General features: G+C 40.8%; 1 protein-coding gene across 1 annotated transcript in view; it reads left to right on the forward strand.

Moving 5' to 3' along the window:
• Positions 1–26,331, forward strand: part of fam13a (family with sequence similarity 13 member A) — a gene marked incomplete at its 5' end in the record, with an annotated part of 54,852 nt that extends 28,521 nt beyond the window's left edge. Inside the window, 17 exons of the mRNA XM_083936847.1 lie at positions 5,379–5,420; positions 5,570–5,764; positions 7,166–7,370; positions 9,124–9,182; positions 9,547–9,589; positions 14,929–15,082; positions 17,433–17,498; positions 19,247–19,463; positions 19,552–19,693; positions 20,025–20,106; positions 20,203–20,408; positions 20,541–20,624; positions 21,214–21,309; positions 22,371–22,454; positions 23,759–23,955; positions 24,867–24,968; positions 25,079–26,331. Coding sequence (XP_083792973.1) covers positions 5,379–5,420; positions 5,570–5,764; positions 7,166–7,370; positions 9,124–9,182; positions 9,547–9,589; positions 14,929–15,082; positions 17,433–17,498; positions 19,247–19,463; positions 19,552–19,693; positions 20,025–20,106; positions 20,203–20,408; positions 20,541–20,624; positions 21,214–21,309; positions 22,371–22,454; positions 23,759–23,955; positions 24,867–24,968; positions 25,079–25,202 — 2,098 coding nt within the window. The 3' untranslated portion in view covers positions 25,203–26,331. The remainder of the gene's footprint in view (positions 1–5,378; positions 5,421–5,569; positions 5,765–7,165; positions 7,371–9,123; positions 9,183–9,546; positions 9,590–14,928; positions 15,083–17,432; positions 17,499–19,246; positions 19,464–19,551; positions 19,694–20,024; positions 20,107–20,202; positions 20,409–20,540; positions 20,625–21,213; positions 21,310–22,370; positions 22,455–23,758; positions 23,956–24,866; positions 24,969–25,078) is intronic.
• Between the last annotated feature and the right edge of the window lie 639 nt (positions 26,332–26,970).

Below are 26,970 nucleotides of genomic sequence, written 5' to 3' on the forward strand. Positions count from 1 at the left end.
AACTAAGCATAAAGGCTGGAGGCAAAGGGAAAAAGTTAGTCAGGCCAAAGGTTAAAAAAATCTACTCTTTAAAGTTCACTTATTAATACATCATATGGCGATGGTTAAAGCTGTATACAATTTTAAGTGTAGAAATGGGCTGCTGTGGTTTTACGGAGGGTTATGCGCCATTTCCTGGCCGGGCGCAGTTGACTTCCTGGATTGTTCCATGGTTCTTTGGAAAGATCACAATGACAGCAAGAAAGGTGAGATTACTGGTGAGTAAATTCATCAGAATTCAACTCAACAAGATTCAAGAGGAAAGTTATTTCCCAATGACAACATAACTTTCCCAAGACTCACTGAAAAGAAACCAGTGGATTCATGTGCTACTATTGGGATTTCTACCTGCTGGGATGCCTGTCTGAAGACCTCAGTCAACCCTGAAAATTTTAATTGGAAAACTGGTTCGGACGATTAATAAATCTCAGTGGGACAGAGGTGGAAATGACTACTGTTAAGTGTAGACATGGAAGTATTATGAAGAGTGCCAGTCAAGAGAAAAAGGCAAAAAAAAGTTTCATGTTGAGCAAAAGGTTAAAAAAAAATCAAACAGATGGATCAGCATGCTGGTTCAAAGATGCTATGGTCTGTAACAGAAAAAAGAGAATTTCTCAACTTGCAAACACCCCAAAATGTATCAAATTATTCTGCATGTGGAAGCCAGTGAGGTTTGCAGAGAGCATTCAGAAGTGCTAGAGCAGAATTTCATTGAACTTTTTAATAGTCTGGACAAACTGGAAGCCTGGATCTTTACTAGTGGGCCAGCGCCAATGTCTACAGGGGGATCAACCTGCTAACACCTGCACTCTGAAAGGGATCAACTACATTGATAACTTTAATCCTTTCTGGGGACAAAGGCAGATGGCTTCCACTCATATCTTGAGTTTTGATTCAGTCTGCAGCGGTCGGCCAAGCCAAAGATTACACATCCAGACACATAGCAGCCTTAGCGCCACAAAGACAAAACATCAAAGCCTCAATGTCAGCATTTTCCTAATTCCTCCTCCCTTCATTCCCCTTGGTATTCACTGATAATGGAAGTTCTGGTTAACGCTGGTATTAAAATCGCCTCCCCTTGGTCACTGCCACGTCATTTACCTCTGCCTCCAGGTAGCACATTCTGTAACACCCACTCTGCTGATAATGAAAGCTACAAAATGAGAGAACAGCTTTCCTGAGCTCAGGCTGACGAGACTGATAAGGCCAAGGAGATCACCAAAAGTTTTCCTCATCAGTGTCCTCCAACCTCCCTGCCAACAAACCAAGATCAACATTTAACTGGATATGACGTGACATTAATGGATGCCACAAAGCTGCACTGCTGCATCTCAGACCACCGCTTTTCAAATCAACACCAAGCAAATCCGCCTGGAAACAGCACAGACAGGATGGAAGATTTCTAGAACAGACTACTACTACTCCTATATGCCCCCTCTTTCCCCTACTGGCCATGGGCCTACTGCGTCATACAGTGGCTCCGACCAAGGCCTAGGAGCAGACTCTTTTTCTGGACCTTATGTTCCTATTCCTGTTTTCCCTGATCTTGTAGATAATTATCAGACAATATAAATGGAATTGACGCTATTGCCCCCACGAAAGCAAAGATAGTCTCTGATAAGAAAAAAAACACCAGGGATAAAATATCATGCGGGTAAATAATAATGAAAGAGAAATGAACCCCCTTGCTGTCTTTATCCGGCTGTTAAATCTGATGTAACGCCCTTCAAAATACGATTTCCGGATCCAAACGCTCCGTTGACATAAAACAGACAACAACGGCCGAAGATGATAACAATTACGATCACCTCTTTACGTCAGTGGTAAAGATGACAATTACGTTGTTTTTTAAAAACTCAGATCTGTTCAAACAACAGGTAACACGGCTCTGTGGTGTTGTAGAAATATGAGACTCGGAACAGCTTGAACCCGGAAATCATTTTTGAAAGGGTTTTACGTCACGTCTTAACAGTCGGATATCCCTGATATCCTCCCTACAGGCTCAAAACAGTTTTAAACTGCGCGGCATCTGATCATCTGCAAATAGGCAACACTCATCTTCTCTCAGGCTATTTCCCAGAAAATCTAAGGTACTCTTAAAAAAGAATAATCAAAAAAACTCACTAATGAACAATTACAGACCCATATTATATCTCCCGTTTGGAAATATAATCATTAAAACGGCTGTTTAACCACAGCACCACTTGTTGAGTATTGAATGACATCCACTAAAGTTTCAGTCTCGGTATCATTAGATCTTAGTGCTGATAGTGACATGGTTAGCCACAACATATTACCAGACAGACTGGAAATCTGAGGACTTTCTGAAACAGTGCTAAACTCGTTTGAATCCTATTCGAAGGACACTTAAAAATTACCATATGGCGTTCCCCAAGGCTCCATTCTCGAGACTCTTCTGTTCAACATTTAAACGCTCCCACTCCCACGTGTCTTTTTATATTGCCTTGTGTTTATTTTATATATTTCCTTGATGCCATTCTGTCTCATGTAAAGCACTTTGAATGACCCTGCTGTTGAAAGGTGCTATTCAAATAAACTTGCCTGGCCATGTTTATGTGATATCTGTTGTGTAAACCTTCAGCGTAGTCCTCTTACACAAGCTATTGAAGCAGACCTTGACCAAACAACTATTATTCTTATGTAACTTCTTTTTTTATCCCTCTTCAGGGGTAAAGTTGGATCATTTCCATCCCTTTAACTTAAACAAACAGTGGCAAGTTTGTTTTAAGGTCAAACATTATGATGTTATAGTTTAACAATGGCAACAGAAAGGCAGGGAGTGACTTTAGAGGTATTTGATTTGTAAGACTCTATAGCTCTCATAAAGTTTTTACAGCCGGGGAATCAGAAAATACTTTGGTTTGCAACATCCACAGCTGATCAGTTCCTGAGCCACCATTTGACTGTTGTTGATGGTATGATTTTATATTTTTAGGACATGTGTGTTGAAGATAGGATGTTGGCCTGGCTCAGGCATATTCTGGGGATGACATTCTCGTTATGTTTCCGATTCAGTTACTCATCCCTCTTACCTTATGGTCTCTTTTGCCTGTAATTCATGACTCAGACTGTCATTATTACATGCCAGGCAACAATACTGTCTCATACCAGACTGGTGTCACACTGTTGCATTTTTAGTTAAAGCTAAGTCGATGCAAAGTTCTTTCCAGACGGTAATGTAATTTGATTTGGTGATTTACCAAATTGCCACACCTTGTCTGTACTGTGCTGGCCCACAGACTACTTGGATTGATTATAGATGTCTCGAGATATTTAATTACTAAATATTTTACATTTGACAGGAACAGACAGTCGCTTTGTTTACTTCATTAACTAAAAGCAGAGATAAAATATAAAAACAATTTCACATTACAAATGTACATGGATAGTAGATTCGTGTCTGAGTTAGTGTATTTGAGAATTTCATCATGAAAAAGAGTATTTTAAATAAGATTTTATACATTTTTAAATAGAGGAAATGGTTCAAAAATACTAAATGTTTTCTTCATTTTTATTAAATATATTGGTCATTTATATGGACACATACAAAGAATTTGACTCTTGTTGTCAGTACTTCTCAAAATACATATTAAATTAAACAAATAATAAACAAAATATACTAATCGAATCAACAAAAACATATACTAAACAAAGAAATACATCAAGAGTGGTAAAGAGATGATTAAAGATGTAGACAGTGCTTTGTTTTAAGGGGTTACATCCAAAAAGGTTGTGAAGCACTGCCTTTAACCGTCAGTGTCACTGCTAAAATTACAGCATAGGTCATGGTACATTTCTAAAGGACTGATAACTATCTTCCCCTGGCACATGATCTGGTTATATAATTGACCATCTCATCAGTTTTATATAAAGAGCTGATTTCAGCATGGATGACAATCCTTCTATTTCAGGGCTTAGTGTGTTCACTGCACTTGATGCATTTATGCCTCTGACATTTGCAGGCACTAAGGTTAAGTCAACAGTAGTAAGCTATTGAAACACTTTGTGTTGCTTTAACCTATTGCGTTCAGAGCCAAGCCTATTATTAGGTAGTGGGCTAATATTTTTCCTGCCCACAGAAAATCAGAGAAGTTTAGTCTGCTGCCTCTGGAGCACCTGTGAGACTGACGTCACTTTCACTCTTCCGTCTGCCTCTTTACCTTCCAACTGTCAGAATAAATGAAACTGAGCTAAAACTGAATAACCTTTCCTGTCATGAGTACATATGTACTCACCATATAAAAGCACCAGACATTTACAGCCCCATGTTTACGATTTGAATTTGTCAAGCTCATCAAAAGGATCCTCTGGTTATCACACGGGTGGGGCGTGCCACCTTTTCCTCTGATTCACTGAATCTCTCTCCCTGCTTACAGCTCTGATAATGTCTCTGCCATGCTACACAGGTTCACCACTGTCACCCTCACAGTGTACCATCACACACGTTATTATCTCTCCCTTTATCAGTGCACCGTACTCTGGAAAGCTGTGCTATTACTGTCAACACCGTTGTTTATGGAAGACTTTTTTCAGGTCACCCCTATACATGTCGAGGTAGCTGTTCTCCAGGAAAAGCAGAAATGGTGTCTTATCAGTTAGAGTGAAGATGGAGAGTGGTGAAAAAATGACAATTATTTTATGGGAAAGGTTGTGATTTTGACTTGATTAAAATGATGAGGTTCTCAGATTTGCTGTCCTGTAATCATTAGAATATGGACAGAAACATCTTTAACCTTGGAGTGTGATCAATAACATCCTGTGCATCCTATTCAATGAGAAAAAAACTTAATTGTCATAGAAGCACAGTTGCACATTCAATAACAAACCAAACTGTTCACGAAAGTTAACATGTTTCTACGTGTTTGATGCTGTCTGACTGAAATAATTCACTATCTTAATATGTAGATATAGATATTTTGAATAAGATATATACACACATCCCTGCACTCATAGTATCACCATCTATCATTTGCTTATTAGTGTTTTCCTGTAGATGACATGTCTGTGTGTTTTGAAAAAAAGAGAGGATAACTAAAAAGACAGCTAAAGGTTAAGCCACAGATCAGTATAGAGAGTATTGACCATATACTCTACTGTAAGGCTTACCGGTAGTCATAGAAGCCAGCCACTTTGCTCTCAGAGGACGTACTTATGCTCTGAACACAGCTGAAGTTAACACTCACTCATGCACACTAGATGCCTTGATCACCTAGGGCCAGAACCAGAGCCCGCGGGATTTTCAGCGTTGCTCAGTGACCTGTTGTGACCACCTGTTTCTGTAGCTTTAAACTCACCTTCCCCTCTTGTTTTTCTTTCAGTAACCACCTCTCCCCTGTCCACTGCAGACCAGATGTGGTAAAGTAGGTGAACTTAATTACTGTTGAAGTCTTGTAATTAATGGATTTATTTAGAGATAACTTCTTGAATTCTACTTATTTCGTAACTGTTCATAATACTGAACTGTACATTTCTTAACCAACTTCCCTTTTGTTTCTTCTCGGTCCTTCAGTTTTCTGGACAGGACAATTCGTTCAGCAGTGGAGCAGCACCTCTTCGACGTAAAGCCTGTAGGGGATCAAAGTTCAGAGGACTGTGAGTTAACCCCACGTCTATCATCTCCAAGGGCGACGCCAACTGCCCGACAAAGACGACGACACCAGAGGGAGCAACATGAGGAGGTGCTGAGACACAAAGAAAGACACAGGTACAATGAGTCTCTCATCGTCATGGTGTTGGTAGTTGATGGTACCAGCATTAGATTAAGTGGTGGTTTGTCTTTAGTAGCAACACTAAAGTGCACTGCAAAAACCTTGTTCTCACTACGTTTTTGTCTGTGATTTTGTCCATAAAGTTTCTTAGCGTAAAAAAGAGAAGAAATCTGCTAGTACAATTAGAATAATTCAACTTTTTGTGTTTTGCAAATAAAAGTTTTTTTTTTTTCTCGACTGTAGTGCAGAAAATTACCTCTTATTTCAAGATAAGGAGGTGAGGAGCTAATCCATTACACCTTGTACAGCAGCTGAATTCTTGCGATAAAACGAGAACGAAAACTGTTTATTAAATGATTATATCAGAACTGGACAGTATTTCTTCATTGAAAGAAAATAATGACAGTGAAGGCTTTTCTTGATGGAAAAGATGTTTTCTCTCTTCCGACTTTGGCAAGATGTTAGGCAGATTGTTCATCCAATCACCTGCCATGTATGTTTTGGAAGCATCTGTCTTTTTTCAATCAATTTTCAATGATACTCTCTCAGATGGTTTTATGTAACAAACAAAAACAAAACAATAATAATAGAAATAATAATCACTCAATACCTCACTCAGTTGAGTTGTTGACAACTAAAGTAGACTATGTACTTTGCCAATTATTTGATTGAGCTCAGAGAGTTAGGTGACTCAGCAAAAGAAAGTATAAAATACCAGCTATAGTAGAAAGCATCAGTGCAACTTCTCAAGCTGTATTTAATTGTTTCGAAATTTAAATTTGTGTGTGTGAATTCTATTTAAATTCTATTCAACAGTTTGAAAATTGCTATTGCATTGGGAGATCATCTTGACTTATAAACAGAAACTAAGATGAATATTAATTAATATTACTGTGCCGGTATAGCACAATAAAATGCCCTTCATTACTACAGCCTGACATCAGTGCATCACTGCAGTGCTACTACTCCCAGTTGGTGTTTTTGGTAACAGCAAACATTCATAAGGTTTCATTCAGTGCGGTAAGCCCGTCCTGTGAGATATATCGCAGTCATAACAACTGGAGTCATAGCAGTAAGAAGCTAATCCTTGTTGATGGAGATGTCCTAGAGTCTGAGAGAGATCTGATGCGAGGTCAGTCAGACGTGGATTAGAGGAGTGCATTAGTCCAAAAAAGGCAGAAAATGTCAATAAGAGCATGTACAGTAAATAGAATTAACACCAAACTCAAGCTTTAGAGCATGAAAATGAGTTATCAGGATGACATTGGCATTTAGTTTCCTGAAACATTTCAGCCAATGTCAAGCTGATTAAGACAAAACGAAGTGTGCAACATAGAGAGCGAGATGAAAGGCAGATGTCTCATTTCCACGCCGTCTCCTTTTCCGTCTGAGAACAGAGCTGCGTCTGTCCGAGCAGAAACCAACAAGGAGAACATCCCGTCGAAGGGCGGGAGCAGTTCAGACAGCGTGGGAGAGGACACGGGCAGCAGCGTGGACTCACTGGGAGGTCAGAGTGGTCACGCTGAGCGAACCCCCAAACCCAGGAAGTTGAAACACAGCCCGACACTGGTGCAGCTTATAGACAACCAGGACGCCAACGCAGTGAGTCATCACATCTTTTCTCCTCGTCTCTTGCTATCTTTGTGATTTGGTACCATCTATCCCACTCTTTTTTTTGACAGCTTTCTTTCTATATACGATTTAATCTTTTCTCTCACTGTGACTGGTCAGTCTGAAATGCAGGTCAGTAGTTTGAAGCTTTCATTTGTTTGAAGCAATATCATGGCGACTTTAGGTTGTAGTAAATATTGAGATTGGTGCCAGTTTTATGCACAAACAACAGTAAACAGTATCAACAGTTTACAGCATCACCATCCATGCACCTGTGATGCAGATTGGTTGTTAAAGCATTCAGCTCAACCTCCCCGTCATCTTTCTTTCTGACTCACTGCAAATAATTGTCAGTTGCCGTTAACAAGAATCACTAAATGCAGACAGCGGCGAGTTGGAAAATGACAGGAAGCAAGATGCAGCTGCCTAATGGTTCCTGCCATTCTCATTGTACAGCGGCTTGTAATATGCAGCATGTCACACTAATTGTAAACCACTTTCTCCCAAGCAGTGCAAATGTGAGAGCTACTTATTAGTGCGCAATTATCTGCAGCTTTTATCCACCGAAGAAGATGATGCGCCAGACAAGCAACTTGTTGTCATGCGGGTACTCAAGACCACAATGTTGAGCGCTCAGGATTTGTATCATGTAGAAGGGAAATGTTTGAGATGCAGTAAAGTACTTCTTTCATTCAGAATTAATTAATAATTTAATTACCTTGTTTTCTGAATCCTCTGAAGATTTTATTTTCCGTTTCCATACTGAATTAGTTACTGCTAGTGTTGGTGATACCACGAGAAATTTGTCAACACATTTCTAATAATCTCAGGATTTTTTATGGAAATGTTGTATTAACAGAATTTGCATTGATGTGTTGAAGCACCTTGATTTTCAGGTATTTCAGTCAAACAGTTGGAAAACGACTTTGATAATGAATCCATTGTTAAAGTCCATTTGCAAGCAAACTATATCAAATATTCTCTGGCAAAACAAGTGATTTGTAGACATCACTTAATTTTATAGAACAATAGAATAATCAGCAATAGCAAGTTGAATAATCAGTAGACTAATCAATGATAATAGTCCTTAGTTATAGCTCTAATACATACTAGTACCTATCTCCTGCTGCACCTCAGCATCATTGGTTAAGAGTACCATGATCCAGTCACTGCAGACTATTCTTACACTGCAGCTGCATGAAAGCAAGTCTGGTTATTGCTGGCTCATAAATCACGCGTGCTAATGTAAATTTCAGATGACCAACCGATGAAAATAGATTTATTCAGTTTACACTCTCACACTGAAGGAACTGAATCCTCATGCCAATCCCTTATGTAACACCACAGATGACACCTGATGCCTTGACACACTGGTCTATATGTAATAGCTGGCACAATCGTGATTGGCTGGGCGACTGTGGTGCTGAGGTTTGCGGTGACGGCAGAGGTTTGATGTTAGCGAGGGTCTCTGCTGGTGTGAACAGCCGTCTCTGTAAATATGAGCTTGTTATTAGGAACTCTGAAAGTGTCTTGTTTGTACAGCAACACATGATAACACAATATATACAGTATGTTTTGTTCTATGTGATATTTTTGATAGATCAATTAAGGTTTAACCCATGAAAGGTTTAAAGATGATCTTCATTGGATATGCTAATGAGACATAATTAGAAACAAACTGGTCATAACAATGAGCTACTGTATGTCGATGATTAATGTTTAAAATGTGCACGTCTTTTTCCAGTTCAAGGAATGTGTTGGTGAGAGACCCGAAGCGAACCACATGGAGACATTTCAGAAAGTGTAAGTGCTTCAGTATCTTAACTTGATCCCTTTGAGAATTTAAAAAAAAGTGAATGAATGTGGTGAATCGTCTTTTCTCATCACTTTTACCTTTTCCTTCAAACCCGTTGTAGCGCCTGTTACCTGAATGTTTGTTTTACATTGATAAGCTACTGGCCGCTAGTGACAACGCTGTCTGTTATCTTAAGGGATGTGCTTGGCATACTGTGATGTTTATAGCTTACACTATCTGATAAAGACAGGCAGCAGAGATCTGTATTTATAAACGGTCCGGGGTTTCATGAGCTTTCTGACTGGAAGATAAACTATCGGTGTGATCAGTCAAAGTTTTGTTTCAAAGTGGTTTCTCTGTCGGATTTTTCAGGGATGACATTTCAAGAAAAGATGGCCTTTCTTCTCCTCCACAGGTAGGTTCAACTTCACAATTCTTATAAGTCTCTCTCTGTCTGTTAGGTTGCATTGTTTGCTTCAGCTCTTCGCCTTCCTCTTCTTACACACGGTGTCAGATTTTAGAGAGATGGCTGTCGAAGAAAGGTTAGGGCTGGGTTTAGAATCTGTTATGGTACTGAGTGAAATTTGTCAGCAACACCAGGTTTCAAAAAACAATAGAAAAACTATTGTTTTGGCAGCTGCACCAAAATAATATATCTGAAATTCAGGTATCATATTGGCACCAAACAAAAACGTATACCTATAACAGGCAGGAACGTCAGACAGAGTAGGACGAGTCAAAAACACATTAAGACAGGATAGAAAAGAGACATGGGCAATAAAAAATAATGTAACAGAGTACTAAATATGACTAAATACCCTCAGACTTAACAAAAAGCAGTGGCAAACAGAAAGTCTCAGCAATTGAAACAAGTCTAACCACTGTTGATTGTTTTGACCAGTGTGGTACTGACCTTCACAACACCATGCTGCTCTCTTACTTATCACTTCCACAACTGATTTGTTGAACAGAAACTCGTCTGCAGTTCCACAGAAATTAGAGATTTTAGTTTCTTGCAAATAGGGATTTTCCCACCGTTTATTCTTCCACAAATATAAAGTAATTCCTCAGCCTGCCTGTACTTTTCAGTTGAAGTTTGTGGTGCTGTGTGAGCAGAAGGAAACTCGGTACTAGATACTCATAGTTTGAATCTGGAGCAGCACCACTCAACAGAATCGTGCAGTGCTGCACAGATATGGAGAATCTCTTTCTAAGCAGTCCAGATGGATTTTAGTAGCAGCTCAGGCTGCAGCTTTGTCACCACGGCCTCACTGTGCCACTGAGCGGCCATCTGGAGCCGCCGTGGCACAGCTCTGAGGAGAGGCCGGTCCGACAGCCTCTCAGCTGGTCATTAAAGTAAAGTAAAGTGATGATTGTTACCATCAAGCCATCACTGTCTTATCCTGAGCTGCAGTTAGTTAGATTCATTAAAAGATTGATCCTGTGTGCATGGTGACCTCTTCACCTGCGGCTCATTTTTAAAAATGTTTTTACATACTGTACATTCACTGCTTACTTACTGCTCAACCAATAGATTCACATTATATAAATTATTGATAATGGTGCTGTACCCGAAATAAAAATATAAATCAAAAATCACCCTGGGCTGGGATAGCCCCCACATGGCTCTCACCCGTTTCATTTAAATCAGTGCATCAGTGATATTAATCCAGAAGCATCATATAGGTACCATTTTTCAGCAAAGCGCTTTGGAAGTGGATTTGGATGATAATTCTTCATGCGTACTTTTACTTAGGTAAGGTTTTGAATGCAGAACATTTTTTGTTTGCATTTTCTCAAATGGGATAATTTGCTGCTTTTCCCTTTCATTTCAGTGCTAATTCATATGTGACTGCATTTATTTGTTATGGACTGTTCGTTCACAAAATAAGACTTGACGTTTAACTCATGGTTTTACAATTTTCGGACCTTTTATAAATTGAAAAATTGATCAATTAATTGCAAAAACAATCGAACGGATTAATTGACATATGATGTATTCTGAGTTGTTATAACAATATAGTAATATTATTTCAGGACAAACACTTATTCTCTTCCGTACCTGTTTTTTGCATCTTTTTAAAAAACTGAAACACACTAGACCCTTAAGCTCCGTATGTTGGTGTATTGTGTGTCGCCATTGCATCTATTGATGTAGTCGTGGTCCCTGTAAACACACACAACTCCTCCATCAGAGCATGTTGTACACAAAACATGAAATACTGATAGGTGAAAGTGACAGCTGCAGTTTGTTTGCAGCTCAGATTGACTGTGAAAAGATGTCTGCATAACTGACATGTCATAAATATAAATCAATATGTCATGAACATAAACATTGGAGTAGATTTTCTTTAGCATCAGTTCAAGGCTTTTACTGGATGAGTTGCAAAGAAAGTGTGTGTGTGGTAAATGTGCATTTGTTATGAAACGAGTGTGTGGAGAAAGCGCTCCCACACAAAGATGGTGTAGGAGAGCAAAGAGAAATCAAAGCCATCAGACAGGAAGCTTGTGTCAGGCCAAATCCTCCAAATTTTGTGTATGCGTGTGCGTTTGTGTGTGCGTGTGCGTGTCCAAGGTTATAATTTTGGCTGTGTGCCATCTCAGCAAAATGTCCCTTGAATTCCACTCTGTGTTTGTTTGTACACTGTGTGTAAACCCTCACACAACAGCTTAATCATTGTCTAATGCTTACCCTCACACACACACACACACACACACACACACACACACACATAGACAGATATAGTAGCTCTGTCTATCTCACTCTTCTTTTGTACCAGCTGGACCTCTCATGATGATGTAATCATGGCTCGAGAGTGTTTCAGTGAACACGTTGACTGATGTTTCAGGGGACAGAGTTGTGTGTGTGTGTGTGTGTGTGTGTGTGTGTGTGTGTGTGTGTGTGTGTGTGTGTGTGTGTGTGTGTGTGTGTGTGTGTGTGTGTGTGTGTGTGTGTGTGTGTGTGTGTGTGTGTGTGTGTGTGTGTGTGTGTGTGTGTGTGTGTGTGTGTGTGTGTGTGTGTGTGTGTGTGTGTGTGTGTGTGTGTGTGTGTGTGTGTGTGTGTGTGTGTGTGTGTGTGTCTGTGTCTGTGTGTGTCTGAATAAAGCAGGATCATGCTGAGCTGTAACATCTGTGCTCCTGTTAATCCACAGTGTTACTCCTCAGTGCATCTTGAAGTGGGTTTACATTGTTCACTACACTGATGCGACAGTGATTCACTGGTTGATTAATCAGTTAAAACAAGATAAACTAATCATTAAGTCTTAAAAGATGCATTTTATCAAACTACCTTTAATGAGCCATTTGCATTAAAAAGGGTTTTGAAAACAAGAGTTCAACTTGCTGAAGAAACTTTTGGGCCCCTTTGAAGATGACTGTAGATGTTTTATGTGACGAGGTGTTGTTCAGTCTCAACATCTCTCACCTCTGAGATTAAAACTTTACATAACAATGCCTAATGAGTCCATACTTTAATTACATGGTAACACTTCACAAGAAGGCACTTTAAGTATACTGGAAGCAACTTGTTTAGAACAAAGTAAACAAAAGCTGCTAATTAACAAGTTTTTCTGTTATCATAAGTTACTTGAGAACAGATTTCATGATGAGTCTTTAAATAACTGTGAATCTGCACATGTGACAATATGAATTGTTCTTGATTAAATCGGCTCTAAACCACTAAACTTAAACACACCTATGAAATAAAGCCTGACCAATGTGGGATTTTTGAGATCGATAAATCGAAAAATGTTTAACGTTATTTTACATTATATATACAACGTATTACATCGTCAACCAATCGTTTTTTTGCACTCACGGGACTCTGATGATGCATGAATTTCAGTTGAAGTGCAGGAAGTGAAAAGGGAGACAGAGAGATGGAGGAAAGTCCAAAATTCAAACAAAGCAAAGGAAAAAAAACCTTTATTGTTCCAAAGTAAGGGGACAGTCAGCTACATAAACATAGCCACATCAGTTACAATGCCTGTGACGATGTGGTCACTTTACACACGTATTATCCGACTCCTCCTGACCACTGAGGAAAGTTTGAAAACCAGTTTCTTGCATTTTTAAACAGCTTTTGATACTCGATAAAAGCTCTTCTCAGTGGGATTGATTTGAGCAACTGTAAACGACACAGCCATAAGCCTTTGTGATAGTGTATCTGATCATAGGCGCTGTTGCTTCAATCTAGCAAATTACCTACTGCACAACCTGTTCTAGAGAGGAAAACTGTGAAAATAAATGGCTACATCAACATCAGGACTGTATGTTCGGTATCAGTTAATTGCTAAACAATGTTTTCATATCTGCACATATCAGACAACATCTACGCGGATACTGATTGATACCGATATGTCTGTGATGGGATATGCCATTATCAGCCGATAAATCCTCCACGAGATCACCATCAACACTTCAATGAAGTTCTGGAAACAGTAGTTTGTTAGTTTGTTTGTTTGTGAGACTGGTGGTTTGTGTACGTGCACACTGGTTCTAAAAGCTGATACAACTGAACGCCATTGCTCTAAATGTTATTTAGAGGAATATGTGTGCCTGGATCTGTGATAATGGGATCTTGGATGTGTTGATTGACTGGTGCAGCATGTACTTATTCATGGGGGCAGTGACGGTAAGAGCTACATCACTTTTATTCAATCACGGTCTGTATGTTCTCTGCCACTGTTATTTTTCCTGTAACAGCTGAGGAGACTTGATAACTTCCTGTTTTTTTGGCCTCACTTCAGCACTAAAACACACACACACAACCTGCCATCAACAACAACAACAACTTAGTATCATGAACAAAAATAAAACAAAACAAGGGCTGTTGTAACCACATTCAAGTGCACCCCTTCCCGAAAGCCGTCTGTGGCATTTATGAGATCTAGCAGCAGTGCGTCTTGATCTGTTTTTCCCTAAAAATAGCTTGGTCCCACGCCCAGACAGAGGAAATGGGACCCCGTGGGCTTAGTGCTAAGTGATCCATGGACACTTTTTAAATACATGATCCACTGAGTTATGTTGTTTCCCTAAATAATTTACGTTACACTAGAATTTGATTACACAGCTTTCAACGAGGATAATCAAAGTGGCGTTTGAGAAAGTGTGAGAGAGGAGAAGCTTGTGGATGATGAGTAAACAGTGTTCAGTGTAAGAATTGAGTTGAATTGAGGAGAAGGCTTGCATGTAATAGCTCTACTTTGAGCAGGATGTTTCTCTGCAATGAGCAGCTGTTAGGGGGAGAAAAAAAATCACCATAGTCAGCCTACGTGTGCTGGGTCACAATCTTTTTGCTTTTTTTTCTCCTTACCTTCCTCCCCTTCTCCCTCCCTCTTTCTCTCTCTCCCTCCCTCTAGCACCCCATCCACCCCTCCCCTCTGCTCTTGCTGCTGTGAAACAAACAAGTCTAGAGCAGCGCTAGGGTGGGGAATACGTGCATGTCGAGCAAGAGAGAGAGCAAGGAGGACTACTGTAGAGAGAGAAAATAATAAGAGTGGAAGGGAGGGGGGAGAGAGGGATTCCACTGAGTGAAAGACAAGGCGGAGCCAAACCACTCCTGCTCTATCACACACAGCCAAAGACAGATGGGCGGATGTTTTGGCCACAGAGGCGGCCAATCACGAGCAGGGAGCAGCCCCCTCTCTTAGGGCAGGGCCAGTCTGTGGGAGTGTGTGGCTCAACTTAAAGAGTGTGTTCACAGGCTGGTCATCGTCGTTGAGCGCTCTTTTCTTTTCTCTCATGGTTGTGCAGACGTTAAGGATGAAGATCCAGGAGTCGCCCGTCACTTGTGACACGGGGAGGGTCGGCGGTGGAGAGGTGCGAGGCTCTGACCAGGAGTGCGAGAGTTGTGAGGATGTGCCCCGGCTGGACCTGACAGCACTTACTGAGGAAAACAACTGGGGAGGTAAAGCTACAGGCCATCCAACTGCTGTTTTCATGCTTTGATTTTTCTCTTACATGCATTACTTTAATTCTAAATAGGTCCAATACTATCTGGAATACACACCTTTTCACACAAACATGTCCGAACCACCCACTCACTGCCCTCAACCCAGCTCTGCACATGGGTGTCTGGGTGGCAGCTGCACACCTTCTGCTGCCTCTCCTCCTCCTCCTCCTGACACAGCTCCTTCTGCCTCTCCTGCTGGATTTAATTGCAAAAGATCCTCTTAAGTTCTCTAGCCACCTATATCTAGCAGAAAAAACACATTGGTGGAGACGTGCTTGTTTGCCTGGCTGGCAAGATAATGCAACACTACAGATGTTGTTTTGCTTTCTGTTAAATTAGACCACATGGGGACCTTAAATATTGTATTCATCTCTCAAGGGAAAATATAATGCAGTGTAGTCAAGATTAGAGCTCCTCCTGTGGTTTTATTTAAAGAGCAAACAGCGTGTTTTTGTTTTTTTGTGAGTTACTTGGCAATTTCTGGCAATGAATTGTTTCCATACTGGGCTTCTGCTGTAATTCCCAGTCAGAAATCAATCATTAAAAGGGAGTTGGAATGGTGATAACAGTGTACCAGTCGACCTGCTGTAGAAACTTGGCTTGCATTTGGAGAGTTTATCGATCATGGTTGAAATTTTAAGACTTGTGCGCCATTTTAGTAGTGATGGTGATTATGCATTCAATGGCAACTTTGCACAAGGTCAAACTTTTAATTAATCTCATGTTACACTTGTCAAGTGTCATTTCTAGTGTAGAGTTTGCAGAAATAGTCATGAGCATTGCTTTATCCCTCCTTCGAGACCTCTTTTGAGTTTGTTATTAATGTATTTGTGTTGTGCAGCGATCTTGGCATTTGTGCAGAAAGGAAATTGTGCACAATCGCAGTGCGCTGAGGGTGTGATTGTTTTTTTTGGGACGTTGCGACACAGCGGAGGTGGGTGGAGGTATTTAAGCAGTGAAAGCCAAGCAGAACTGTACACTGGAATGATCATCAACAGGTTCATTCCTCCTATTTGAAAGAGTGAAAGGGCATGTTGTGGCATGTCTTGACATCTTTCCTCTTCAAACGTTGGTCTTCACTCCCACTCTCTCCACCACCACTGTTTCCTGTTTGATGTGGCATTCAGAGCGAAATTGTCCCATGCAATAAATCTCTTACCTTCAACAGCCTCTTGTTGGAAACATTAGCAGACGATTGCATGCTTTGTGGGGCTCTCTAGTGGCCAAATATGATACATAAAAAATAGCAAACGTCTGTAAGAGGTTGTTGTTGTTGCTGTGCAGCATTTTAAGCACGAGAGAAGACAGGTCATGTACTTAAATATTGTGTCTGAGCCAACAGACGGTTTCTTAAGTCTGTATAAAGTTGTGTCGTTAGTTGGATTAGCTCTCTCAATCTGTACATGGTGTCTCTGATTGTGTGCGCTTGTAATAAAAAAATTTAATTTGCTTGAGGGAGGATGTAGCAGAGGGTAGATTTGCACTGTTTGTTCAGGAAATTTACAAACCTGATGGCTGTTTTTAACACTGGAATTATGAAGACATTGTGTATTAAATCAGTTGCCTGTTGTGGTTTTTTTTTAATTGTCTTTTTGCCTCTTGGTTGATCTCGTTCCTGTACATTCTGTCCTGAATACATAACTGAGTTCGTGGCAGCGAGGACGCCACAGGGAGTCTGCATGATTGGCTGTGACAGGCCTACACACATACAGCATCTCCTTTAGTTGCATGAGATGGCAAACAGATCAGGTCCCTTAAAGCACGAGTGCAAGCAGAGCTAGCCATTGCACAAACTGCAATTGTGTTAATGTATTTTGCAAAATGGAAACTTTGTTGTTTTTTACTCCTGGCATGTGTAAAAAGAGCGAAAGGGAGATTTATGCTCTTGCAAAACGAGCGAAGCAGAATAAGCAGTTAATAAATTGTATAATGGTAGTAAGTACTGTTAGGGGATGTGTGCACACTGTACGGAAGGTGTAATACTGTTAAAATGGGCTTGTGGGTGCAGGAGGGCATTAGGCTGTGGTGTAAGGCCTCTGTCCCAGTACACTTTGTGCCAGCCTCTGCCATGGTGACCTGCTTTTTGCTGCTGCTCTGTCCCTGCCTGTCTGCCAACTATGCTGGAAAGAAATTAACTGGCATTTCAACAGGAAGTGACAAGACTCTGTAGCTCTTATGTCCCCTTGTTATTCTGATTTATCATATTTACTGAAGCAAGAATGATGCATGCTGATGTTTTCTTTGCTTCCATTCCTTCATCTTGTCCTTTACTTCTCTTCTCTCCCTTCTTCTCCTGTCCCTCTAGATTCTCCATTCTTTAACAGCCCTTTCCTTGATTTCAAAACCATTTTTCATCCAAGTTGTTGTGATGGTAAGTGTTGTGTTACATCACTGTCAGTGCTGAGTTGCTTTGCTGCAAATAATGTATCAGAGAGAAAGAAAGAAAAGACTGTCTGACCTTTTCCTCTGCATGGCAACATGCTTGAATGATCTGGAACATTGTGGCCGAGTGTCTCTCACACACAGCAACCTTTAGTGGAATGGCAAACTGGCTTGTTTTTTTGTTTCATTAGTCTAGTTAATCCTGAACATCAGCGAGCGGTTGATTTAAAGGATTAATCTCAAATGCCATGGAGCCTTAGTGGCCCGCTACACTGAACTGCACTCTGAGCTAGATAATAGAGCTCAAAGGAAGACATTCTCACGTGATTAAGAGTTTCACCTGCTGCTGTAAGTGAGCGCTAACATACCACAGAGTTGCTTCTTGATAAACTGCACGTACCTAAAAGTACAAGAGGACCCGCGGGACCTGAGCTGGAATTTGAGCTAACTTGCTTCTCGTGTGGCACAACTCACACCAGCTAAGAAAAATATGCATGTGCAGTTTTAGACTGGGAGTGCATTTTTTCACGTGTGCTTTCTGACACTATGAATGTTTTCACTGACGGTTGGTTTCCCTCAGAGCTTGTTTTCTCTCCCTCCATCTCTTCTGCTCTGTATATTTCTAGAGTCTCCTGACACTTGATGTTACAGGTCTCACCTTTTCCATGAAATCTACGTTATTGTTGCTGCTGAGTTTCACATAGTTTCTATAGAGTTTTACCTTCTTATTATAACAGTGAAGTCTGATATTTCTCTCTTCTAGTCTTTCTCTCATCCCCTCGTGCTTGCACAGACACAAGCAGTTTATTTCTCACAATGCAGAGTGGAAACTACGACACAAACTCATCACTGTACCTCTCAACAGGGGTCGTGGCCTGACATTATCCCACAGCGAGCAAGGCATTATTAATAGCCCAGGGATTGTCAGGGGCATCTGCATGGCTATTTTCATCAGACATAATTATTACCAGAGCAGAGACTGTAACCAGGGGATGAACAGAGAGAGGGAGGGTGGGCGTGTCTCACTCACAGTTCCAGTACAACATCTGTGACCATCGAGCCCCAGAGGAGGTTTTTTTGTCCCACGACGGTTTTAGAGAGAGCAGCTTCATCATGTCCAGTGACTTTCAAATCGTCAGAGAGGAGAGTGCAGATCTTTGGAAAATGAACATGTTGTTTGACTTTCTCAGAACATTTTTGACCCATCTTCTATGTTACTTGTGCCAGACATTTACTTTCTCTTATGTGATAAATAAAATTAAGATGATGATGATGAAAATTGACTCTTGGTTGGCCAAAACAAGCAATTTGAAAACATTACTTTGAAGCTATACCAAACTGTGATAGGTATTTTCCACATAGAAAAGCTAGGCAAAATCTAACAGTCATTTAAAAACAGCAAATTAGTTTTCTATTTTTTTGTTGTAGCTCAACCTTTTGAGCAATATTTTGATATGAAATGATTCTGATTTAAAAAACAGATTTGATACTTGATCTACAGTTCATAAAATGTCATTGAACTTCAGAGGAGCCCATGTTTTTTGGTGTTATTGTGTAGCTACAGAGGTCTATGATATGAATCTGCCGTTAGTGTTTGTCTGCACCACATTTCCTGGATCCCGGACTAACCTGTCCTTTGTTTGCATTGTATCAACTAATCTTGTGCTTACATCATCTCTTTAACAGAAGAACAAGCAAAGTTTTTTAAAAAAGCGTGTTTATTTCTGTGTTTCTTAGAACCGGTCCCAGCATACTCCTCACTGCAGAGGGAGAGCATGGACCGCGAGGAAGCTCGACTGTCCCCTCACGCCGGGGGACGTCTGATCCGCCAACTTCTGGAGGAGGACAGTGACCCGATGTTGTCCCCTCGCTTCTACGCCTACGGACACTGCCAGCAGTATCTGGACGACACTGAAGTGCCCCCTTCACCACCAAATGCACACTCTTTTGTCAGGTAAACACTTGACATGTTTTTTTTTATGTAGAGGCAAGTATGAAAGTAACGTCATTGAAAATAACATATCATTATCATATCTCTCCAGTCGCAGACGGAGTTCGTCTCTTGGCTCCTGCGACGATGAGAAAGAGGAGTTGACATCCGCCCAGCTCACAAAGAGGATCCATATACTGAGGAAGAAGATCCACAGGTTTGAGGAGCGGTTTGAAGAGGAGCGTAAATACAGGGTAGGTGTATTAGTATCAAGTGTTTATCACTTTAAAAATAACCAAAATATGAGTCAAAGGATATTTTTACAAATCATAAACAAGGTTATTGGCTATCTGAAGACACTCCACGAGTCATTATAATTCATTATAAATAGAGGATAAAGGTCTAGGACTGTTTTTTAAAGGCCAGTGGCTGTAAATAAAGTTTGATAATCCCATGCGAGCTCTACTTGAGTTTTATGATTGATGCAGTCACGCTCACATGAGCAACTATTAAAGGTGCCGCTGCTTCATAGTGAAAGGAGAATATGTTCTCATCTGTGCTATTGCTTTTTTTTCTTTCATGCAGCCCTCCCACAGTGATAAAGCTGGAAACCCAGAGGTGCTGAGATGGGTTAATGAACTCGCCAAGCTCCGTAAAGAGCTAAAAGGTAAGTAAAGCACTCTGTTAACACATCTGATAGACTGTCTGCAGTGAGATCAAACTTAAACGAACAAAGCTCATACATCTTTTTCCTTCTCGTCAGAAAACAAACTGATGAAGTCTGAAGAGGACCTGCCGCCTCTGACCCGTCAGCGCAGCAACACGCTGCCCAAAAGCTTCGGCTCTCTGCTGGAGAAGAAACCTCAGCAGGAGAAAGTGCCAAAGCCTCCGGTGGAAAGCAGCCTGGAGACGATTTTGAAGAAGCTGCAGGAGAAGAGGGAGGAAGTGAACCGCCCCGAGGACATCAAGGTATGACCTCATAAGGACGAATAGACAAAACATAGCCAGACATGCACAGAAACTGGATGTTTCCTGTACTATAAAAAGTATCAATCATTTCTGAGATGTGTTAATGTTTCGCTATCTGTCCTCTGCTGACAGGATATGACACGGGAGCAGATCGGAGCGGAGAAAGTTGCCCTGCAGAAAGCTCTGCTGTACTACGAGAGCATACACGGTCGACCGGTTAGTCATCCTTCACATTCACCTTCATAAACTCACACAGATACATACAGCCTCTGCAAAAGGCCAAACCAAACTATGTATCAGATCTCCTACCAGCCATTGTTGGCCCAAACATGAAAATATTTTCATTGTGACCCAGATTGCAAGTCAAGGGTGAATAATGTCTCAAGCCAGAGCGTGTGCATATGGTTAGCGTTCACAGTGGGTGTCTGTTAGCTATAAATGAAAGGCTGGGTGTTTTTTTATTTCCTTTTATCTTTTATTCGTGTAAATCTATGCTATTAGAAAACAGAAGTGCTGACCGCACTTTTCAGACCCAAATCCAGTTGCCATAATTGTGGCATGTTGTCGTATCTATCAGGAAGTGCAGCTGACCTTTCTGTCACCTCCTCACGCTGAGTTCCTCGGTGGTTTGTGGTTAATGATCTTCACGCTCTAAAGAACTGGACTGTAAAGAGTTGGGGCCAGTCAGGGTTAGCTGTCTTTTTGTGTCATGTTAGCGCTGTAGACGGTTCGTAAGAGGAGGGCAGAAAGAAGCTAATGCTGTGCTAACAGGATGTCTTTGTGTCCGTCCTTTTTGCTACTTCAGGTCTCCAAGAGCGAGAGGCAAATCATGAAGCCCCTGTACGACAGATATCGCCTGGTCAAACAGATCCTGTGCAGAGCTTCCACCATCCCTGTCATTGTAAGTGTCACATCTTAACCTCCGTGCCTTTTCTTTTCTCCTCCACAGCTGTCCGTTTGTCCTGCTGCTCTTTGACGAGCATGCGGCAAAGATCACCACATTGTCGGAGCGTCTGCACACACTTAACCCTAGCTCATGTTGGCTTTAAGGCCCACTGTGGGAACTGGCAGCATTCATGCCACAGACTTGTCATCCACCTTTCTAAGTCCAGCTTTAGTAGCTCAGTGTATCCCCCGATCGTAAAGCAGGTCATAAGTGGCTGATTGAGTTCACAGCAAATTACATCATGAACAGCTGAGGGGCAAAAACTGTGGAAAGAGTTGTCGTCACTTTGATGTGAGGTCTTGTTTGCTCTGATTTGTAGATAAGAAGCGGAAAAAAACTACAATCAGTGTTGTTAATGCTACTTTGTGGCATAAAATACAGACGTGTGTATATGCTTCCTTTTGCGTTTCCGTATTATGTGTGAACTATTAAGTAACCATTTCTATTATGTAAGATATGATCTGCAGTAAATATCTGTTACATAATGCACTACCTTTAATCCCCATCATGTAAATTGGGACCACTGTCACAGAGTTATGATACAGCATTTTCATTATCCTGGAACAGCTTTTAACCCTGTAACAAGCACCTCTTTTTTAAACCTAAAATTAAAAAATTAAATATCCTGTTTTATATCCATTTGATTATAGTCATGATCCTGGGCAAAATGTTTTTTCTTGCTTTCTTTGTATTTATTTTTATTCTGTTCTATATTACTGCTTGGATTTGTACACACAAAAAGAAAAGCATAATAAGCAGCTGTTGTGTTATTTGAATGTTAAAATGGTTCACACAGAGAGAATCGTGAGGCTTCAATTAACTAAACTAACCCCAGTCTTGGTTCATATTCAGGACGTTGTTTGTCAAGACTAATGAGAATCGAGTTACGTTTTTAAAATGTGCCGGTTGGTCCTCCTGTGGAAAACAAGGTGACATTAAGCAGTGTGGCGTTTTTCCTCGTGGCCTTGCTGTTAACATCAGCATGGTTAACGCCTCCTTCTTAACCGTCACCACAGGGCTCTCCCTCCAGCAAGCGCAGAGGTCCTCTCCTTCAGCCCATTATCGAGGGCGAAACCGCACTCTTCTTCGATGATATCAAGGTGAAGAGCTGCTGCTGCTTGAATAATCAGTCGCCAGCTCCCCCGCCCCGCCACGCCCGGCCCCACCTCCCTCCAACCCCCACCCTTCCCCTCATTTAACTGCCATTCAACCCTCTAATGAACCTGGTTGCTGCCTGTTGATTGGGCGGTTGCCTGTTTCCTGCCACCAGCTCCTGTAGAGACGTTGAATCAGTAGCTGCCTGGATCTGCTGTTTGAAGCGCTCTGTGATTTTTGAGCAGTGCGGGTTGTGTTTTTAAACGAGAATTCTGGTTTATTACAACCTGGGTCTTATTTTTATAGCTTTGGCCAACGTTTCTAATAGGAATAATGTTGTTGTACTTGCCAAGATAGTAACACGCAGTGGTTAAAAAGAAGTGAAATACGTGAGCAGTCAGATAAACAGAAAGATTTTAAACAGGCATCCAGGTTAGTCCATGTTAATTTGAAGAGAAAACTGAAATGGATTACCCAAAATACCCATTTACTAAAACATTCATCACACAGAACAGTTTTGCTCTACAATAAAGGTTTATGAAATGGGAATATAACACAGGAATATTGTATTAATATAATATTATACAACAACAAACGTGGTCATCTTCAGATATTTACTGTCACAATAGTCAGTGAGCTACAAGCTAGGGTGACGTCTGATCAGGACACAGCTGCAGTCAGTTGTCAATCCTGAACACCAGCATAAATAAACTACACACAAAAACAATATAACAATATCAGATTTGGAACATGATGACTGAACTACTCGTTGAGGTATATTTAGATGACTTTCTGAGCTTGTTTAAAACTTGTCTGATCATCTGACTGACCGGGTCATGCTCCCGGATCAGTCATGACTTGGACGTTATAACAAACAAAATAAATGATGGTCAAAGTTAAAAAAGAAAAAGAAGAAGAAGAAAAGACCCAAGTTGTGATAGAGCATCGATCCTTTTAGGTGTGTAATCGAGAACTAAATCAATGTGCTCATTGTATTGAGATGGCTGTAGTTTCAGGACTTTACGTAAAGTAAAAGTTTTTAAGGTTGGTAAGGTGGACTGTGTGTCTTTTGGTTGACTGCCTTCATTAACTCCATCCACACATTTCTAATGGGTGTAGACATGAATCACCAACGGGGACCGTGGAAGTGCATTGTGCGGCTGTGATGATTTATTACCATTGGTGACTAACACTGCACGACCCTCATGCACTGCGGCGTTGGAGCCTGGAAGCCTCGCTATGAATGCCACAGCACGATGAGTCCTTCTCAACCCTCGGCCGTCGTTTGACCCTCTTTTTGTCTCTGCAGGAGGAAGAGGACGGCTCAGAGGACGACGGAGACTCAAAGATGCAGTTCACCGTGACTGTACGGCCTGACATCAGCGTGCTGGGCTTCCTGGACCACATGGAGGAGGAAGCAGACGGTTTCATTTCGCCCGTGGACGACCTTTCACCCTCTAAGAACACGACCGACATGAGGCTGTCCAACCTGCACTCCGCCACCACGTAAGTTACTGGAAAGAGCGAACACAACCGAGTTCTCACATAACCACAGTGGTGGTCTCACTTTTGCTTGGTTTTATATGTTGTAGGTCCACCAAGGAGACATTTCCCCTCTAAACTTCCCAGATGATTTCATTTAAATAACTTTTCAAGCCCCAAAGACGATACAATTATTAATTTCACAAAATAGCAAATATTAGAGACTAAAGTGGAAACCAGATGACCAACAGGACGAATTTAAGAGGCTAGTTAGCACAGTAAGAACACCACCTGATGTGGAGAGATCAAACTATATTTATCAAGCAGTAGCGAACAATAACATAAACAATTACCAACTGTTTGGTAGAGCTCAGTGACTGAAGATATAATCTTACCTGATCTAACAAGTTTTGTTTTTGATCTCGCCGCCTCTTGACTTAAGCACTTGCCGGGATTCCATTTCTTTTCTCATGGACTGACTGAACTGCCAATCAGAGTGATTTCTCTCATTGAAGCTGGTTCAGCAGGCCTGAGAACAGCCGACAAGGGCCGAAAAAAGTGGGGGCGACAGACGCTCACTGTCGGCCAAACTTTGGCAGCTCATCGGCTTGGTGTGTCAACTCCTTGAGGGGGCCTGACCCCCGAGGATGAGAACTGCACAAACTAGCTCTAAAGTGAAACACTGCTGACACACTGATGCATCAGTATTAATCTAATAATGCCTTTATTATTAAATATACATTTAAATATCACTCACAGGAGACAATTTACTGCAGAGCGACTACTTTTACTTCTGATATTTTAAGTATATTTTGCTGAAAATGCTCCTATAAAAAGGAATCTGCGTACTTTTTCCACCACTGCATGATGCAACCTTTAACGCTTTTAAATATTCTTGTGTGACCTATGAAAATATTTCTTTCTTTCTCTCACAGGCAGGAACTCGTGGAGCAACTCCAAGAAACCAGAGAGGAGAAGAAGAGACTCCGCAAGGACCTGAAAGAGTTTGAGGACCAGTTTTTCAGACAAAACGGAAGGTAAAAGAAAAGATATATAAACGAGAAAGGGAATGAGCAGACATTTGTATAATTGGCACTGCTGAGCCTTCTCCATTTCTTAAAGTTTGTTCTTGGTCTTGTTCCCATAGAAATGTGCAGAAGGAGGACCGCTCCCCGTTGGCAGTCGAGTACAACGAATACAAGCATGTCAAAGCCAAACTGCGGCTGCTGGAAGTCCTCATCAGCAAAAGAGAGTCGACTAAATTAACCTGAGAGAAAAATAAAAGACTCTAAAAGGACTTAAGAGATACATTCAAACACATCTCACCCGATCTTGTTTTGCCTGATGTGTCAGGCTCGGGGGAAACAGTTTTGCCTGTTAGTCCGTTCTGTCGAGCTCAGCTGGGTTTTTTTCCTCCGGCGCTCACAGAGAGCAGCCGACTCGCGGCTGATTCAAAGCGACACAGCGTAACCTGCTTCACCGGAGGAAGTTTTGCTTCCGACAAAAACCTCACCTTCATTAGAGGACATTTCTCAAGACGCACACAAATAACCTGAATCACACTTGTATTGCTAATAATTTATTTCTATCCTTTTGAATGTTTTTACTGGAACAGAAAAGTTATTTTTCTCACGCTTTACTGTAGAAGTCTTAAAAGAAAATCCTTGTGAGTAAAATAATAGATATGAAATTATTGCTATTTTTAAAGAAGGATTTTTGCGATCAACATGTATGTGTATTTTTGTAAGGGAGACGTTCGTATTTGTATAGCTTCAATCAGCTTAACAGTATTCACTAAATGAATTGCTTTCTCTATTTCAGTTCTGACCACCATATAATATCTGAAATAATCTATTGTTGCTTCTCTAGACGTTAAACCGAGTATTTGCTCAATAAGAGTTTTTTTTTATACAACCCAAAGACAGTGACTGCAAACCAAAATAGCTCATATTCAAGAAAACAGCTTATTTTTGTGATCACTGGTACTTACTTTAAGCATTTGACTGTATATTGTATGCATTGACTTGCTTCTCTCCTTATTTACTTCCTGTCAAATAAGCTATTTCTCATCTTGAAATCACTGGTATGTTTTTGCTCACAGTGATAAACATTGACAAAAGTTTGTGTGACGACTCAGGAGTTGTTTCCCTCGTCGTCCTCTCCAGAGCTCTTTTCGTTCTTTTGTAAATATGGATCACTTGTGTTTGTATGTTTACATAACTGTGAGCGAGTACATTTTTCCTTCCTTTCTCCAAAATGGATGATTTATCAGTGTGAATTTCGTTTTTACTGAATGTAAACACTGGCAAGGCAATTAATGAATTTTGAGTGTGTACATTTTAGTACATAAATTGTATTTGTATTTTGTATATAATGTGAATGAAATCATATTTTTACTGAGTAATTTGGCTGTGTGTTTTTTCTTTGTGTGACTGAGTTGAAATCTGAGGGGAAGAAAATGCTGTATTTGGAAATACAGGGCTCTCCATCACTATGACGGATGAGATCAGCAGATACAAATATGATTTTGTTATGTCAGTAGGTAGCGGTAATTCACCAAAAAAAGACATAAAATAGAAAAGAAAGAAAGAAAGGTGGCGGTAATTAGCTGTGAAAATGTTAATTAAACGCTACGGGTGCCGTTGTGGCTCACAAAGGGCTGAAAGTCGTGACGCGGTGTTCAACCGCCGCCCCCTTTCCAGGTTAGTAAACCTTTGTGAAACAACGTTAAACAGACACAGAAAGGTTGTACAACTACTTAATGTTAACCGGTTTTATGGTTGCAGTTTGTTAAGTGATGTTAAAATGAAATGTGACGGTAAATCCGCTGTCTAAGCGGAGCCGTCTATGTGCTGGATCACGTGTGCGTCGCGAAACTTAAACTTCTCGTTTCAGCGGTTGGTCTTTTTTTTAAAAAAAACTTTATTTAACAGTTTCACATATACAACAAAGCAGAGGTACTCAATGTAAAATTGGCGCTGGACAATGTATTGAAAAGGGAAAATTAATCAATCAGAGTACAAATAAGCTTCTGTGTAA

This window comes from Echiichthys vipera, assembly GCF_963691815.1.
Source record: "Echiichthys vipera genome assembly, chromosome: 2".
In the NCBI taxonomy this organism is placed as follows: Eukaryota; Metazoa; Chordata; class Actinopteri; order Perciformes; family Trachinidae; genus Echiichthys; species Echiichthys vipera.